This window comes from Seriola aureovittata, chromosome 4, assembly GCF_021018895.1.
Source record: "Seriola aureovittata isolate HTS-2021-v1 ecotype China chromosome 4, ASM2101889v1, whole genome shotgun sequence".
NCBI classification, from domain to species: Eukaryota; Metazoa; Chordata; class Actinopteri; order Carangiformes; family Carangidae; genus Seriola; species Seriola aureovittata.
This window is the reverse complement of record NC_079367.1, coordinates 5131800-5151104: the sequence shown is the minus strand read 5'-3', so window position 1 is coordinate 5151104 and position 19305 is coordinate 5131800. Positions and strand designations below refer to the sequence as shown.

Genomic DNA, 19305 nt, shown 5'->3' with positions numbered 1-19305 from the left:
AAATACAGTAAATAGAGGTAGTGGGTAGTTAATAAAAAATGTTAATAAAGTCAGTACATTAATCTCTTGTACACTAACTACTAAACATCAGAGTTAGCTTGTTGTGTCATGGACATAAAAGTGCTCATCCAACATGAACCTTTAAGACACCAAAGATATTTCGGTGGTAACATGTCAGAAGACAATTTATTAAAAAGGTTGTTTTCCTTAAATCATCATATAAAAAGCAGGTAACATCTTACCTAAATCACATAACAAGGAATGTCTTTTCTGCTCATTGGGAAGCATTAAACCTGCCAGTGTCACAGGAAATAGTGATTGTAATTGTGCACATTGAAATTTTGACTTTTGGTTAAACATAAAGCGTCTATATTGTAGTTGTTTTAATGAGGCAACATATTTTTTAATTTAAGTTTGTATTAAACATGAACACACGACCTTTCCTTGTGCATCATGAATATTGCACTGTAACCTGTTTTTGATAAATAAAAATTAAATCGATCATACAAAATGAAGATTTCACTTTGCAAAATGTCCCAGTTAGATATATTTCTGTTTCTTTCTGAGCTGCTGTTCAAGTAACAATCATCTCACATGGAGATTGAGGCTGATGCAGGTTCATGCACTCACAGATGAGATTATTAATTGTGACACAGCTAATGTTGCTGTTTCTGACTGACACTGTAGAAACTAAAAGTCAAAAATAAAATGTTGCAGATTTGCAAATTTCTGCCAAAAAACTCCCCCCAAACTTTTTCATAAACACAGCAGTCCTGGATGTAGTCTTTCCCTGGAGCTTTTCATTCACCATTCTTTATTCCTAGATTTATTCATCTTATTTTAATCGAATAAACATCAATGAAATATATATGGGGTAAAGATATATAATTCAAGCACTCTCCTCTCCTTATTCACGACTTTCCAAACACATGCAGAGTCAAAAAACGGGCAGCACAACTTTTTAAAAACAGCCCAAAACACTTGTGTGTTCTTCATTTACAATAATCAGGAATATTCTGCCTTTTTCATGAGATGTTCAACACATTCACAATGAACCACCTTCGCTATCGGTCGACATTTTCTTGAAAAATAGTGTAATCTTCCTCCTTTTTTCCAGTCATAAGTCACGTCACTCTGTCCCTTCCTCTGACTATCTGTTTAACTCTGACCGAGGCCTCAGGCTGCAGCTGCAGCGATCTGTCACACAGACTGGATTATCACAGAGAGCAAAGAAGTTTCATGTCTTTTAATGTTTTATAGCTCAGACCAGAGCTCCATGTGGCCTTTGTAGATCTCCAGTCCTCACATCCTTCTTTCCTGCTTCTTTATTGCCTAAATTAAGGATAATGTATCAACAAGTACAAACACTCAAAACTTAAACAACCTCTACGTCATCGCTTTAAACTTTTCCCATCCACAACCTTCACCTCTCTTCTTCTCTTCATCCTTTTATCCAGCAAACATCCATACATAATTCCTTTTAATGCCCTATACACAGCACCCCAAACACACAACAAACACTGAATACCCCCCCCTTTACCCTGCCCCCATTTAGCCTGGGGCAGGAGGGGGGTCAGGGGCCAGAGTTCAGACAGAGGTCAACAGGAAATAGCTGTTGTCCCTGGCACCCAGGTCCTGACCTCAGCACCCCTCCACTTTTCATTTCTCTTTGTCCCTCCACACACTCCCTCCCTGGCCATGTGGTTCAGGACGAGCCCCTCACTTTTAATCTTTCACCCCCTCACAGGCTTGTGTGGCTGGTAGTCTTTCTGACAACACTGTCACGTAAAACAACACAACAACTTTTCTTTTAATCTGTTTGAAGGACTAAAGGTCGGACAGTGAACTCTGGTTAACACAAAGCTCTTTGTGGGACAACACGGGTACATTTTGCCACCTGCCATCCAGATAGCTAGCAAGCTGTATCCAGTCTTTGTGTTAAGCTAAGCTAACTGTCTCCTGGCTCAGCTTCACATAAGACAGAATGGTAACTCTTGGCAGGAAATCAAATTAGTGTATTTTTCTAAAATGAGTCTAAAATGAGAAATACTCCGGCAGCTTCCTGTAAATCCACAACATGTCATTTTTACACTTCGGTTTTTGATTAAAGGCGCTATTTGGAAGTTATGCTATTACTACATAGCGCTGCTCAGAGGATGTATTATCACCTCTTGTCTTGTAAACACAACAATGGCCAAAGCTCGTGTCAAGCGTCAATCACCACCGCCTGCTCCCAGCAAGAAGTGTTTCCAGTTTTGTTTCCAGTCTCTATGCTAAGGTAAGCCAAGCTAAGCTAAGCTAAGCTAACCAGTTGCCAGCTGTGGCTTCATATTAATTGTGCACATAAGTGAGAGTGGTATCGATCTTCTCGTCTAACTCTCAGCAAGAAAGTAAATGGATGTATTTCACAAAATATTGGACTGTTTTATTGATGTTATGCAATATTGGTGCTCTCTCTTCCTACAGCTACTGAACGTGTTCATGTATTGTACAACCGTGGACTACATTCATAATGTATGAATATCACCACTTTTGGAAGAATTTTTTCCTCTCCAGCTATTTGAAAACAACAATCCTGAAATGTATAAAAACCCTGCAACATCACAACCAGGCAGAGAAGTCTAAGCAGAGAAATCAACAACACATATTTATTCATAAGTCAATGTACAGCCCTCACTCACACACTGTAATTCATGGTCACAGCCTCGGCTTGTGATTGGCTGCCCCTGTCTCTCACCAACACGGGCTCCATTAGACGGTGGGAATTACACTGCATAAAATCTGCTTTTATGTTGACAAATGAGGAGGAGACGGGAGGGAGAAAGTGCTTGAATGTATTTATGTGTATTTGTGTTTCAGTGTTTGTGTACTGAGAGAATATGAAGCCTTGTAGCGCATGGAGGAGGTTTCGCCTTAGAGCATCACAAATCAAGGATTTCACTGAAATTTGAAGTTTTGATTAATGCAAATAACATATTTCTGAGGGAAATTAATTTTGCCAAATTCACATAAGTTGAGATATTTTTATTAAAATGACAACAGTGTGATTTTCATGAGCTGCATTGCAGCGCTTGTACAGTGCTGGCCCTCATGTGCAGGATGTTTTCATATATATTGAGTGTATTGCCACATTCCTTATAATGTTTCCGTTTTTTCAAGACTCCTACCGGTTTGAATTTGACCATTTGGGCTATTGAAGCAAAATGAATGCACGTGTGTAATGTGAAAACGCGTGTGTGTGTGTCAGCGCATGAATGTGTGTGTGTATAAATATGCACAATTCCATTTTAACATCAAGTGTGTGTCCGTGTGTGTGTTCGGGAGTGGGGGTTACTCTAGTGGTCATTAATCATTCAATTACACACCTGTCAGAGTTCAGACAAGTGGGAGAGAGGGAGGGGGAGGGAGGAAGGGAGGGAGAGAGAGAGGGAGTAAAAGGGGGGAGGGGGGTTGGTGGTGGTGGAATGCAGCAGGGAAAACGAGGAAGAGCAGAGAGGAACTGAATGACAGAGAGAGGGAATGAAAAAAGCTCCAGGATGGTTGTACGGAGAAAGAGAGAAAGTTTTATTGTGGGTGTGTGAACGAGCCGTGACAGAGGCAAGCTGTTGGATGGTGACAGCCCCTGAAAGGCCGCAGTCAAGACAATGACACATACATGCTTTACAGGGGACGAGAGGCAGATGAGGACAAAACAGGGCCGGACAGTAAAGACGCAGCCAGACTCTGTATTTCATCCAAACCGACTTAAGACGAATACTGAGCTCAAAGTGAAGCTGTGCTGAGCATCTCTGCTGCAATTTAAGCACAATGTGAGTGTGTGATCATTTTTAAAACAGTAGTCTAATAAAAAAATCTTTTACTACTGAATATTACTATGATTTTCTATTTGTATATACATGGACTAAAGCTTTTAATAAATTTATAGCATTACAGGGGTCCCCCCTTGTGCCATTTTAATGCTAATGCTAATCCAAATTCTGCATTATTATATTATTAGTCGGCCATTTCTGAGTTGTTTTGTATTTCACTGACTCTTAAATTCTACATTTTTGGCCTGAGAGCTGAAATATTGACTGTTTTTTCATCTCTAGTTGAAATACTAAAAAATAATATATTGTACTCATAGTAATCCTCAAAGTGTTTTCAGCAGCTTGTTCATAAGAAATGAATGTACCTCCTAACTAAAGTACATACTTCAGCCCAAACATCGTCTGTCTGAATAAAAGAAAAAGACATATTCAGATTGTGCAACACTTTCTTCCTGCTCTAGTGATGCCTGTTCAATGTAGTGGAGTAAAAAGTATAATATTTAACAACGAATGGTGATGCAGTAGACACACAAAGAAGTGAAGTACCTCAAATGTGCACTAAGGTTTCTTGAGTAAATGTACTTAGTTATATTATTGCAGATGCACACCAACGGTCATTAAGCAAAAAATGTATTTTTCTAGTGTTTTACATAGTTTTTCAGAGTTTTTGTTTCACCAGAATCTGAATATTATTATTTTTAATCAGATTGCAGACTAATAGTTGTTGTAAATGTTTAGAGGATTTCTTCAACAGTGAAGAAATACTGTATATACTGTTTGTTTGTGCTGCAGGTGGCTCTTTGTTCCCTATTCCTCCTTCTATACAGTATATGTTTAAGTGTTTGTATATGTGAGCAACCCCCCCCCCCCCCCCCCCCCCCCCCCGCAGTTAATCTTCCTTGTGTGTGTGTGTGTGTGTATGTTGCAGTCTCCATGTTTAGCTGCAGTACTTTGAATGCCTCAGGCCATAGCCATCTGTGCCCCCCCCCCCCCAACACACACACACACACACACACACACACACACACTCGCACTCCTTTTCTCTTCCCTTCTCTGTGCACCCCTGCACCCCCACCCCCCACCCCCCCTGCCGCCACCACCGCCATATATCTAATTTATGGCCGTGGTGAGAGCGTTACACACACTCATGTATGCATAATATATCACATGTGTGAAGGAACTGTGTGTGGAGAGAGAGTGGGTGACACTGTTCACTGGCCAGTATAGTCTGGACCACAACTCCTTCCTTAACACTTCCTAAATTTTTGCTGTGTGTGTGTGTGTGTGTGTGTGTGTGTGTGTGCGTGCGCCCAATAAATGTGTGAACCAGCGTATAGCGCTGTGTATCTTTCACAGTCTTACAGCAGATCTGACAGCACTGATAAAATGTGAGAGGAAAAAGGGAATGTGTTTGTGTGTGTATGTCTTAATATGTGTGTGTGTGTGTGTTTGTGTGTGTGTGTGTGAAGACCCAGCTGTTTCTGGGCTTGACATCCACATGCAGGCAGAATGCCAGATGTCTCATTAGGCAAATTTGATTGGCTCGGTCATTTAGAATGCAGCGATGAGACGTTTCCATATGTGTGTGTACATGAAGCTCTGTGTGTACATTTACATAAGAGGCCCCCTGTATAACTATTTACATGTGTACATGCTCAATGTATGTGCATTCATTAACTATTCGGGTAATGTTTGAATTTACAGACAGTTAATTACATAGTAATCATTAAAAAAAAATCACCACAATCGATGAATAAAAATCGATATGATAGGAAGAATGTCCTGGAAATTACAAGAAAAAAAGGAAGTTGTAATCAAGTAAAACTAATGAAAGGGCAAGATGTCGCCACTTCATTTCCTATTAACACTTCATCTGCTTCATTTTTCTGCTTTAATCTCAACCTTTCATTTTTTTTGTACAAACTTCATCCGCTTCCATCTGTCAACCTAAGCTAAGCTAAGCTAAGCTAAGCTAAGCTAAGCTAACCCAAGAGTTTAGTTCTACAAGTGCTTCAATGTGAACTGCTGACTCTACTATCACTGCTTAAACTTTAACTGCCACTTCAACTACTTTAAGCGCTTATTATTTAATTTAATATTCAACTGCTGTTTTATCTTCTGTCCATGCAAACTTTATTTATAAAGCATTTTTCACACACGAGAGAAAATCAAGCAATAACAGTTAAAATGTGAACTGTTGTGGAAGTAGAAGCTGAAATGTGCAGTTGAAATATTAAAGGGGAGAAGGAAGTAAAATAATCAACATGCCATTCAACTCATTCAAAGTAGGTGTTTCGACTTCAGCTACTTGCCTCATCCAACACTGCAACACCTTTAAAGATTTTACATCTAGCAGCGTCCCCTCCTTTAATGTTTTACATTTCAGCTGTCAACATTTCTTCAGTGCTGATTTGAAGCAATTCTAAGTGACTGTTCAAGTCTTGTAAATTCCTTTTCATCTGTCATTTTTAACTTTTTACAGAGTTTCATCTGTATCGCCTCCATGTAATAATACTGCTGGGGCTTTAACCTTATATTTCCACTGCAACACTGTGACCGCTTCAATTTCATCTCTCTGTTCAAGGCAGCGTTCAAGCTCTTTAGTGCTTTTAGTAATAAGGGTAATATATGATTTTTTTCTCTGTTTAATATCTTCCCCAGTATTGATTCTGTCTTACCTTATTCCATCAATTAATAATCAAACCTGTTTACATTCTGCAAACTGTAAATCATTCAAAGAGGATAAAAATGTTAAGTCTCACAGGAGGTTTAATGCTGCCCCCTTGTGGTCCAAAGACGCACATTTGTATTAGGGGATTATTTGAGAGGCTGAAATGGGGATACACAGTATGTCTTTGTAAAACTGTTGTGAGCACTTTTGTTTTTATATTTCATCAGCAATATTTTCAATCTTGAACTGTGGAAGAAGAGTTAAAGTTGCTTTAATTGATTTAGAATTTTTGATCTCTAAATTACTCTCTGTAATAATATATGAGAAGCACAGACTGCGGTTTATCAGCGCTATCGAGCTGAAAACAGCTGCTGGAAATGGTGTTAGAGAGAGCGGGAACAAGATGTACAACAAAAACAGATGTTTCATTTTATTACTTTTCTCTCTTTGCAAATGATCATTTTTATATTAATATATTTATACATTACAATGACATTAATTTAAATTAAACAGCACACAAAACAATTCCAATTTATGTGGCACCTTAGCAAATTTATGAATGAAATAATAACTGTGTGTGATAAAACTCCTGAGGAAAATGTGGATTAATTGCTGCTGACTAGCAGATTATAACGAGTTGAAATCAGTTATTAGATATAAAAAACTCAAGTATCAGCTTAAATTAAATTAAATTTTTAATTTTAAAAATTTTAAATTTTTGTGTAAACAATTCTCTTCTTTACAATACAACTATGACATTAAATTTGGATTAGTTTAGGCCAGTTTAGTGAGTTCTGCTTCCCTGAATGTTTAATTTGAAGGTTTTAGGCCCTGAGGTAAATAAAAGTGTTCAGTATTTTGTAAGAAAACAGCTAAAATTTGTGAAAGGTCATGAGAGAAATATCGCTCTCTTTTGACCCGTCTTTTGACTCTTCAGATTTATCTTTAGATTTATGAACTCCCAGCTTGGCAAACCCTGAATTAGGCGACAGGAGTAATTTACTGACAGCAGTGTGTTAATAACACTAATCAAAAGCTCTCTTTGACCTCTTTACAAGAGGAGTTTGAGCAGGACAGGACATGTTTTTCATCTCAGACCATTTCCTCCCCTATTCATTGCAATTCTCTTCGGTCCTCTTCTTCTGCTCTACATTGAGTCTGTCTGTCTTCCTGTCTGTCTTCCTGTATTACCTCTTGCTGGTGACAGTCTAATACTGGAGTAGATGTCTGTGATTGGTCCTCGTCTCCTTGTCCTCTCCCTGTCTCCTCTCTCAGTGGCTGCAGAGCCTCTGCGCTGCTCTCCGTCTGCAGCTGCGACTCATCAGCAGCATTTTCTCTTCCACTTTCCTCTTTACTCTTAGTCTCTGTCTCGGAGTTCTGCACCCGACAGATCTGCCTGCGAATGGTCCGTCGATGCACGCTGCGACGAGACTGGTTGCAGTGCAGTGTGCGCCTGCGATGCCATTGGTTAAGAGAGTGTTGGGCTTCCACGCTGAGCTGACGGGCTGCAAGCCGTGGACGGAAACTGCTGATGTAGTAGAGAGCGGCGTATAGAGTTGTTAGGTAGTAGCCACCTGTTGTTGTGGGGAATGAACAAAGAGAGACAGTCGAATTTGTAGGAAACCATCTACTAAATGAGTCAAACCTACACCTACATGCACCAGCTATTTGTGTCCATCACTAAGTTTAGTTGTTTTAAAACTTAGGCAGTATAAGCATATGCATAAATAGAGAAATATGTGTGTTTTGGAATTAGTAGCATTGTTATTATTTACTGCTCACTATTGAATAAACTATTGAGTGTCCATTGTCTAAATGGTAATGAATGAACAAAGGAGGGATTTTATCTATACAACAGTTACACCTGGATTTAAATATTTAGTACAAACTACATGAGAACTAGTTTGTGTGGTGCAACCTGTTCTAATTTAGTGATGTGTAAATTTCTACCCCACAAACACTTCAGTTATAACTAGGCTAAATTTGAAGTTAGTCTGAGTTCATGTGAGCGGCTCCAAGAACCATGGAAACTTACAAATTGGCCAACCTGTCCACAACAGTGAACTCTCTGAGCATGAAACGGTGATTGTGTCTGCCTTACCCTCTCCCTGTAGCTGTGTGGGGTCCAGAAGCTCCATCATGTAGTCTGTGTCTTGCTGTAAGGTCACAACATCGCTACGGAGCAGCACCCATGTCAGACAGGGCAGAAAATCATCTGCTCCAAATACTGTACCTGCAGGAGGATGTGAATTTAAAGAGGATTTAATCAACAAACAAGGTGCCAGTCCAGACATAGCCAGAGCTAGAGAAGTAATAATCATAAGAACACCAGTTTACCTGAGCTAGCATTAGCAGTCATGCTGTGATAGATGCTCTTGCAGACTTTGAGCAGGATCTGCACCTTCTTGTTCGGGGAGTAGGCGTCATTCATTGCAGTCCACCTCTGCTGGATCCGCTCCAGGCTGACACTGTCGGGAATTCCAACTCCCGCTGACCCGCCCAGCTCCTCCACCCCATTCTGCTCCAGCACACGCAGGTTGCTCCGGAGGCGCTCGAAGCAGCCATCATTTGTCCGGGAGGTGCGGATGCAGGAGTAGAGGTGGGCAGAGACGGGCTTCAGAGCCACCTTGTGGAGGGAGAGCTCCACCAACGAGTCTACAGGGGGGTCAGAAGGTATGTGAGGAAGAGTCGGAGGCTCTGAACACTGATGAAATGTACATTTTTAGCGGTCTATTGACAAACTTCACTGTCAACTCACTCACCTATCGCTGGGTCACTTAGATCTGTAATGCTGTCCAACAACGCCTGGATTTCTGGAAGGTCCCACAGTATCTCCCTCAGTGATGTAAGTGTTGACCTCACTTCCTGTAAGAACTCTGACCCTGTGACCCCGTCGGGATCAGCCCCCCTCTTCAGCGTCATCTCCACGAATCCTTTCACAGCCTCTGCGAACGCACCACCTCTCCGCTCGCTCAGCTCTTGCACACGATTGGTCAGTCTTTTCTTCTGACTTACCAGCCCGCCGAGCGCCTGGCCCACCGCCGAGAGCCGATGTATGACCTTGTCAGCCAGGCGGTGTGCTGACGGGTGGTGGGGTGTGGGGCTTGGCATTTGGAAGTCCTGCTCTTCCTCTATGCTGCTGATTGACAGCGAGTCAAGCTCGAGAGACGGGGGCTGGAGCAAGGAGGAGGGTCTGGGTGGCGGTAGCCAGACTCCGTCTTCAATCCAGGACACCCTGTGAGGAGACTGAGGAACGGGGCTGCCATGGCACTGCAGCTCGGACGCTGCGCAATTTAAACTTCCGGGGGTGGAGGGAGGAGATGGCTGCAGGCTCCCCGTACTTGCTCTGTGCGGAGGCCTGCTGGCAGAATCTTGACTGGGCCTCCTGAGGACCACTCCTGCTGGGGCCACAGGCGTTGACGGGGCCGGGGGGCAATGTGGTGAATCGGCTGACCTAGCTCTGGTTAGACCTGGACAAGGAGACATGGATTATGAAAAGGCACCTTGCACTTTATACATTATAGAGAATGAGAAACAGCTGATGAAAGACAAGGCCACACATTATATCTTGTCTGTAAAAAATCTGCAGACACACAAAAATGTAAAAATGTCATGTTGTAGTTTTGTGGAAACCTAACATCCCCAAACCACAATGTGTTGTTTTCTTTTTCATTCATTTTTGAAGTGATTAAAAAAAATGCGATAAACTTGTTAATCAGTGATCTTTAGAGGTGCAGATTTTTTTACTTTGGACAGAGCCAGGTTTCCCCCTGCCTCCAGTCTTTGTGCTAAGCTGAGCTAATTGATTCCACAGACAGAAATGTGTGTGTTCCAATGTTCTCATCTAATTCTCAGAAAGAAAGCTAATAAGAGCATTTCTCAAGCAATTCCTTAAAAATCATCACAGCTGATTGTTCTTGTTAACTTTTACATAAACAAATTGCTGTTGAGTTTTCTTTATTATTTTTAAATGCTGTGTAGCTCATAACCTGTGTATATGGAGGTCATGTTGGAAAGTAAAACCAAAACTGCACAGTCAAACATCACTTCAGGGAATATGTTTTTTGACATTTGAGTGACGTGGCCCTCTAAAGTGGGTGCAGCAAATTTCTCAATAAATACTGAATCCACAAAAGTCTTTACCAGAACTCTCCATAAAGGCAGCAGAGGGCTCCTGGTCCAATGAGATGGCCCGTTTACTTTGTAACCCTGCCCCCGTCCACGTTCGAGTGGTGCTGAGGCGTCGCTCTCGCCTGTAACTCGAAGGCTGCGTGGAGCACGGTGTAGTACTCGCCCTGTGCGTCAGCCAATCATCTCCGTGTTCACGAAGGTAGAGGGGATTTATGATACACAGGGCCCCGTTGGTGGAAGTTAGCTAAGGAAACACACACACACACACACGTACACACACACGTACACAAACAGTGAAGAAAAAAGAATGGTGTGACACACTGAACACCACAGCTGAGGTGTGAAAGAAGCTTTAAGTCATCGCTAACCTCTGCTTCAAAGAGGTATTAATTGACTAATGGTGTGAACACAACATATACCATATGTCCACATGCACCGAAGACTTACAATTCACCATGTTCAATAAGCGACACACACACACCATCTGTGCAATATCACTTATCTGCTGCTATTGTTGTTATATTTAAATATCTAATTGTACATATGAGCTAGCAACACCCCAGGATCCCCAGGGGGAGCTGGAGAGCGTTGCTGGAGAGAGGGATGTCTGGACCCTCCGGCTTAGCCTGCTGCCACCACGACGGCAGTATGGATAGATGGATTGTACATATAAAATTATTATCTATTATTTATCATGTTTTTAAGTATTTGATATTGACATTTTGCAGTTTTCCTTTCTTTTTACTGTCCACTTTGCTGCTGTAGCACAGCAAATTTCCCCACTGTCTTAGCTCGTCTTGTGTCATATTACCATCTTATAAAGGTGGCGAATGTGTTAGAAAACAGTTGCTTATTTACACATCCAGCAGATATTAGCATTAGCAGTATGACTCTTTAGCTGCTCACCAGCTGGTGTAAACTGGGTTTATTTTCCCTGAGCACAGTTGCCTGCTGTGTCTGCAAACAACACTGATGACAATGGTGTGCGCTATAAAAATATTGATTCATGCAGCTTTAAGGTGTTGAGACACATTGCCTCATTTAGAAGGAAATGAGCGGTTTTGCTCTTAAGCACATACTATTACCATCCTCTTTACTTTCTCTCTCTCTCTCTCACACACACACACACACACACACACACACACACACACACACAGAGAGTGCATACCTGTATGGAGCACATGACGTTGCTTGGCTCCCTGTTGGTCATTTCATCAGTCTGCTGCTCAGGCGGTGAGCAGAGCCAAGTGTCTGAATCAGAGAGGTGTAAAACAAGCCAATCAGCACATGTTTCAAAGAACTGCTTATTTATCATTAGTTAACTGGAAGCAAACGAAACAGTACAATTAAAAAAAATGTTTACTGATTCAAAAATACTTCTCTCTTTGCATTTTTTTGAGATTACTTCTACTTGGAGAGGATGTGACACAAATAAACGCAGATACTAAATAACTCACCGGGTTCAAGTTGAGACAGACGTTCTTTGTTCTTGTCGGTTACGCTGTAGATCCAGCGAGGGATTGACAGACAAACGGCTAACACATCCCTGACACAGAAGAAGAAACGACAGAGATAAGATACATTTGTTAAACAGATTCATGAGATTTGCATAGACCTTGAGATTGAACCAACTGCTGATTACATTTTCAAATGAATTCAAAACTAAATTTTTTAAAGGTCCCGTATTGTATAATGTGAGATTTCCATGTCTTTTCTGATTATAGATCAGGTCTAGGTTCTTTATTAATACTGTTAAAGTATCAAAGCGCTCAGTCCACAGAGAAATGCACTCGGCCTGTATTCAGAAACTGAGCCTTAAATCGAGACGTCAGGACTGTAACTTTGTGGTATCACAACAAGGCAGTCACTGTCAGCTCTGAGTGTTTTACCTGAAATCTGCTATTTTTTAATCCAATCACTCAGAACACAGTGAGCCATTCAGAAGAGATGCTATGAGCCTCCTCGTCTGATTGGCTCACCATCCTGTTTTTACTAGAGCTCCAGAGAGAAGCCTAGAGTTTAAGTGGAAGATTAAAAACACAACAAATATAAAAAGATAACATCAGGTTCTTACCTGGTCAGAGAGTAGAAGAACACAAGCTGAGCCAAGTCAGAGAAGGAAAGACGAGACTCATTCAACTGGAACACTAAGAGAGAAACAGAGAGCGTGGGCAGCATTAGTCTAATTCTGAAATGCTTAGAAGAAAATCTACATTCCTGGAAACTTGAAGCACTAAGAGGCGACTTCTAAAGAAGAAGTGGGACAGGCTCATCAGTTTTTATCACACCAGCATCAGTAGCCATGAGGTCCATTATTTTCTAATGCTGAGCAGAGTTACTGCAGGTCGTTGTCCCTTCAGCCTATGATTTTTAGATATATCACATTAGTGTGCAGTGTAGTAAATGTAACACGGTTGGACATGGATCTAATTGGCCGGTAAAGGAAGTTAACCGGTTCAGGAACCAGAATTTGCAGTTTGTGGGTGCTCTAGAGGGTGTGTGAGAGCATTTCCTGCTCCTCACCTGTAACGACTTTCCCTGGTTTGTTCTGCAGGTGCACTGCAGGCTACTGCCACGGTTTATCAGTTTAGTCACAGTTAGTCCAGTTTTAGCAGAAGTAATGAGTCGTGAAATAAGCACTTCAAGTGACAAATAGGGAACTTACAGACTAGAGCATGCAAATACATACACACACACACACACACACACACACACACACACACAGAAATAACTATGTTTTTGCATACAGTTGGTCCATACCTGTGCCTTTGTTTCCGATATTATAATCAAGAACAGCTCCATTCTCTCCTCCAGCAGACACACACAGCAGGCTGGGCTGAGACGTCACAGAGTCCCGCAGAACCAGGAAACTCTGGAGGGACACACACACACACACACACACACACACACACACACGATGACTCATTTCAAGTGTTACGGAAGCCTGTTCAGAAGGTAGACGTTTTCTCTTAAATGTGGCGGGCTACATGGTGACAAAACTGCAAGAGGAGGAGCAGTGAGTAACGAGAAATAAGTGGATGGACATACAGATAATAATAAAAAAAATAAAATAGTGTGGAAAAAAAAAACAAGATTAAATTGATTTGATTTTGAAAATGAGTCACGATGACAAGTTGATGTGAAAGTCACGTAAACAGTAATTTTCCAAGAGTAAAGGGTTTTTCACTCAAAGGGCTGATATGACTGTGTGGCTAATACTATTTGAGTGTGGACCTGGAATGTGGCAGGGCCTCTCAACTAGCTGTTTCTTTTCCAGATGTGTTTAAAATAGAATAAAATACTAAGTCCTTTTGAACTTCTCACAGCAGGAAAATCATCATCATCATCATCACAGTTCAAGCTTCTTATGAAACATGTGTGATACAATTGAAAGGTATGGAGAAAGCTTGCTAGTAGGCGGAGGGTGAGTTGGGATTGTTTTTGTTTACGATGTCCAAGGCCAAGAATGAACTTTGCTGTTTAAGATTTGATCAGTTTCTTCCAGACTTCTGTACAGATGCTCTCGAACTCTGTCGGATTGGATGGAGAGCAGCTGTAAAAGCTGTGTAAATATAATCTTCAAGTCTCTTCAGAAGAGTTTAAGTGCCTTATTTGGTTGTGTAACACCTGGAGACTTTCTCCATGGTTCATCTCAGCAATGTTTAACATTACTGAAAAGCATCCCCACTGTCAGAGTTGATCATGGGATGGTTTGAAGCACCAACTTTTTAGTGATAAACATTTTAATTTGTCCAGTAATTTAGTTCATGACCAAGTGCCTACAAAACCAATTCCATCATCCTAAGCTGTACTTTGTGTTTAGCGCTAATTAGCCAATGTTAGCATGCTAACATGCTAAACTAAGATGGTGAACATGGTAAACAGAGTACTTGCATGTTTTGCTAAACTGTCTCTGAATGTTACAAAGTTAGAACAATTTAAATATTTCACACTAAAGATTTCCGTGGTTTTTGTTTTGTCTGTGACGTTTTCACTGGATCAAAGGGCAGGCAGAGTTCAGTTGGAAAAAGGTGATGTCAAGTGTTTCCATGTGCCAAGCAACATTGGAATCAGAGTCAGGTTACAGTCAGTAACTAGCTCGCTTATGCTACCAGGTCACTGCCAATGAAATCTGAGCAAAACACACTCACACAGTCCTGATGAAGCAGAGTAGCAGAGTTTCTGAACTCTTCGTAATTGTTGTTGCTTAACATTTTTTAAAAGGTAAGCAGTCTGAAAACCTCCAGAAGCTGTTTTTACACTCAAATATGTATTTATTACATATTATCATTTTTTTATTGTGCATAAGAGATTCATAAAATAGAAATTAATTTTAACAGCCAAAGATGTCATATCAGTCCAGTAATACTTCGCTTTGTCTGCATAGATGTTGAGAAACTGAGACTGTACAAAATAGGTTTCAATGCCTTTTTTTGGAGACAGTTACTAAAACAGAACAAAGAGTCTGTTGAGACACAATAACTTGGGTAAAACAATGCACATGCAATCACAGGTACAGCGAACTAACGGCTCTACAACTGAATTCAGAGTTCCTCTCACGCACCAGCACACATATTTATACACGCACAGAGGAAGTGGCTTTCATGCTCAGTGTGCACAAAAATAGAGTTTACTGCAGGTCACCAAACTTTGAACATACAGACACGCAGATGTTATATGAATAAATATTTCTGTGTCAATTCGTAACGGCAGCCATTAGTCATTCATGGAACCAGTCAAGCAGAGATAAACGAATCAACTTCCAACATTTGAATCAACAGAACTAGTCAGAATACAAATTCCATGACGTACAGAGTTTCACATTAGCGCTCTGTTGTATATTAATTTATAAAAGTCTTAGCTTTCCACTGAGAGTTCATGTGCAAAAAGAAAAACAAACGCTCGGATGTTCGAAATACTCACGTGTCAGTGACTTATTGCTGCCAGTTAAGAGGTTTTCATTTCTGGGTTATTATTTGCATGTCACTCTTCCAAAAAAAAACAAATGTCACCTTCCTTAAATGCATATTTGTTCTACTAATTTTCTCTCCATGCAGCAGAAATATCCATTTTGTAAGGTCATTTCCCTCAAATGCAACTGCCTTACTTCTGCATTGAGCCCCAAAACTGCTGTTTGTTGCCCTATCAGATGTTACACAAAAAAAGGAACTACTGCAACTGTCAGAGAGACGTGCATGTCCGTTTCCAGGGTAGCTAAGAAAACTTCTGTTGTTACAGAAAATTTAAGTGAATCTTACAGGCTTCCCTGCAGTAAGTTTGATTTGCAAACTCAAAGTTACTTAGTTTTAGAAAACTTTAGCAGCAAACTAAACTAAACTAACTAAGAGCTGACAGGATGATGTCACTTGGATTACTCACAAATGAAGGAAAGAGCGAGAGGAAGCAAAAGGGAGGATCAGGGAAGGCACATGCAGGGAGATGAGGAAAGTAGAGAGACTGATGATGACAAATGGAGACACAAAAAAATAGAAATACTTTTTAAAAATGAGAAACACAGAGTTAAAAGGAAATATATACTTTCACAAACAGACTGTGACCACTATTCCATTAAATTTTAGGTGATGGTCTAGTTGTGGGATTTTTGTCATAATAACACTGTATATTTCAGGCAAAATCAAAAATCTGCGACTTCATTTCATTTTGGTAAAATATAACCTGCATGGACGCTTACGATTTTGGCAAAAAGGAGAATAATTCAGTCTTTGCACTCGACCAAATGTCCACGTGTGTGAAAACAAACACATTGGAGCTCAAGATCTATAATCCACTCACTAGTAAATTTATCTCAAAGACTTCTAAGCTTAAAGGCCTTTTTTTTTTTTTTTTTTTTTAAATATTGGAAAAGTCAAGAATTTACTTGCGTGAAAAGACCTATTTCAAGAATTTGTCTAAAATAAATGAAGCAGTTTCAGATGTTACGTAACATCCAAATTGATTTTTGTATCGAAGAGGACAACTCACCCCAGCAGGTGTTCCTCTGATAGCAGCGTGAGCCCCTTCTCTATCCCAGGGAGCCCCAGGGCACCAGGCCTGCTGACAGCCCTTCAGCTGCTCCAGCAGCGACAGCTTCTTCCTGCTGCTCCTCCACGGGATGGCTGTCGTCCCATTAACTTGACTGTGAACTGCCCTGGACACAAGCATTTGGACACGTTTATGTGCATGTATAACTGTGCATGCACATAAACAACGGATCAGTGGGTAAATCACATATTGAGAGCTGACAACAGTGTAGAATAAATAATGTTTCATATTAGATTTTCAATAATCAGACAAAGAAATTGTAGAATTCTTAGAAAAAGATGTTTGAAAATGGTTAATACTTACATGTGTCAGGCTGGTTCAGTTAGTTCACGTGCCCTCTCTTCTCTACACTATTAGCAAATTTCTCCACATGTTGCAATCTTCTGTTTTGAGCTCTTCCTTTCTACACACTTCACAGATGTTGCTTAAGAGTTCAAAATACCAATGCTGCTAAAATAGGAAGCAGACATGCTCCTCAGACACAGATCCTCAAGAAGCTTCCTGGTGTAATGCGCAGAAATATTTTGTATTTCAAAAGTCAGGTAACTGTTATACATCTGCCACGTTTGCCTTCTTCTGCATCCTGCCCATGATGGCATTTAATGTACTTTCAGTTTTCATGTGAAGATGGCTGCACCTTCATCACCCTCCCCTCCCCATAACTCTGCATGTGGTTAACCCAGGTCTGTGCACAGTGTGAACATTGAAAAGACTCTGTCTGTTCTCTAAAAACCTACATCTGGCTGTATTTTTCTCTCCACAACACCGTCTGTCTTCTGCTCAGACGCCATGAGCGATAAAAACCTTCAAAGTTTAGAACAGACGGTGGTCCTCCTCAAAATGGTTCACCACAAGCTCTGAGATGATCTGTGTTCTTAAGTGTTAGATTTTATCTTGCAGCTGTGGGAGAAATATATAGATACTTAAACTGAGCTTTCAGTATTTCTTGACTGCGTGGGGTCTTGATGTGTGATTTATCTCACATGCAGTTTAGTTAGCTGACTGTCCAAAAGTCTTGAAGGAAACCACAGATAGAGGTGTTGTTAACCGGCCGACATTTCCGTGCAGCGCTGCCACAATTTGTGTTCAAACCATTTTCTACCAACACCATGATCTGTACAATGGAGGAACCAATTGAGCTGGCAACAAGAAAGCCAGAACAGATACAACCAACAACCTCAGGTGTGTTAGCCTGCAGATACAGAATGATCACTTTTGTCGAGTGACAATGAATTAAAAGAAAAGTGAGCTGAAAGTTGTGATCACAGGCCTTGATCTCTGTTGTTTTTAGTTCGGTCATTTTGCAAGACAGTAGCTGATTATGTTTTTCAGTGAAAGGCTAGGCGGGTTGTCACCATCAAAATCTAATTTTTAACTTATCCAGTACCTCGGTTTATGGTGACGTACTTGCTAAACTAACGAATATCCTATCGTCATCAGTTATTCTTTGTGTTTAGTGCTATTTAGCGATTTGTAACGTGCTAACTCGCAGGTGAACATGGTGAACATACCTGTTAACTTCAACTGCATGTGAAACAGCTAGCATTAGCATTTAGCTCAAAGTACTGCACTGCATAAGTAGGCTACAGAGCTGCTAGCATGGCTGTAGACTCTTAGTCTTGTTTATACTCTAGTTAATTACATCTGATGCAACAATCTCATTAAGACAAAACTGGATTGAGATAAACATAAATATTGTTTATGTAAAAGATTATACGGACATTAAAGATAATGTAAAGTCTGGAAAACATGTAAAAACATGACTGGCCTCTGCGCTAACCACATTGTGAAAAGGTCACTTCTAACATAACTATATTTTATGTTTGCACGTTATAAAGTACACTAAGCCTGGTTAAAAGGGAAAGATACACAATAAGAGTGGCATTAAAGGAGCTAGATGTATGTTTACTCTGTCACTAAACGTGTTGTCTTTCAAGTTACAATACGCCTTCTGAGCGACAAACAGGATGCTACACGGACGCGGGCTGACTGGGCTAGTTGGTTAGCATATTAACTTCAATAGAAAAAGTGACAGAAATAGAAGCGAAACAAGCGTCAACATCAGCATTGCTTTCCACTGCTGGAGACGGCTCTTGGCAAGTAGAGAATAAAGTTTGAACTCGCAATGTTTCTTCTAGACTATTACGTAAACAGTTGTTAATGCTACTTAGCAATAGCAAAGACATACATCTATAGCACCTTTAAAATGACCAATCCGACTCTGAGCATGACGGATGCCACTGCAGCTAAACATCTGGTGGAATTTCACATCCCCACCATATTTTGGCAAAATCACTCATCTTTTCCATTGTGAACGTACTGCAAGTGTGAAATTAATTATGATGTCAGCGATATATTGAAGACCGCAACCCCGTAAATGCTACATAAATCTTTAAAGGCCCCAAAAACCTACATTTTCTCAATGAGCTTCTTACTAATGTGGTCCTGCTGTTTTTTTATTTTCTGGTTCAGTGGGATTAGTTGGAGAAATGCAATTAGCCAGAATTAATTAACGTGTGAATCAAAATGTGTCGACAGTTGTTACGCTGTTTGCATGTTGTTGTTTTTTTCATCAACTTTTATAGATGCTTATTTAATTTAATGTCAAGCTAAGTTTATAAAGTAGATGTGTACAACAATATATGGCTGTTT

The 19305-nt window shown here is 40.5% G+C and overlaps 1 protein-coding gene across 3 annotated transcripts; it reads right to left on the bottom strand.

Annotated features, from left to right (window-relative positions):
* Window positions 1–6886: 6886 nt before the first annotated feature.
* rinl (Ras and Rab interactor-like) lies at window positions 6887–19304 on the bottom strand. Of its 3 annotated transcripts, none has more exons than XM_056374088.1 (11): window positions 16957–19304; window positions 16594–16799; window positions 13372–13483; window positions 12686–12758; window positions 12069–12157; window positions 11780–11862; window positions 10624–10855; window positions 9243–9950; window positions 8818–9135; window positions 8582–8713; window positions 6887–8054 (listed from the first exon to the last, which is right to left on the bottom strand). In XM_056374088.1, exons 2-11 carry the CDS (start codon window positions 16771–16773, stop codon window positions 7594–7596), a joined length of 2388 nt encoding a protein of 795 aa, XP_056230063.1. In that variant the 5' UTR covers window positions 16774–16799; window positions 16957–19304; the 3' UTR covers window positions 6887–7593. The 3 variants fall into 3 exon arrangements, with proteins under 3 accessions (XP_056230063.1, XP_056230064.1, XP_056230062.1); XM_056374089.1 differs by having other exon boundaries at window positions 16594–16759; XM_056374087.1 differs by having other exon boundaries at window positions 16594–19304.
* Between the last annotated feature and the right edge of the window lies 1 nt (window position 19305).

What these genes read in the sequence shown, in the direction of transcription:
- rinl (XM_056374087.1), bottom strand. Translation starts at nt 16,881, where the DNA reads ATGAAACATTATTTATTCTACACTGTTGTCAGCTCTCAATATGTGATT. An exon ending in TTCTTCTACTCTCTGACCAG is followed by an intron (nt 12,158 to 12,685) that starts GTAAGAACCTGA and finishes CTTCTGTGTCAG; the next exon opens with GGATGTGTTAGCCGTTTGTC. An exon ending in ACGTCATGTGCTCCATACAG is followed by an intron (nt 10,856 to 11,779) that starts GTATGCACTCTC and finishes GTGTTTCCTTAG; the next exon opens with CTAACTTCCACCAACGGGGC.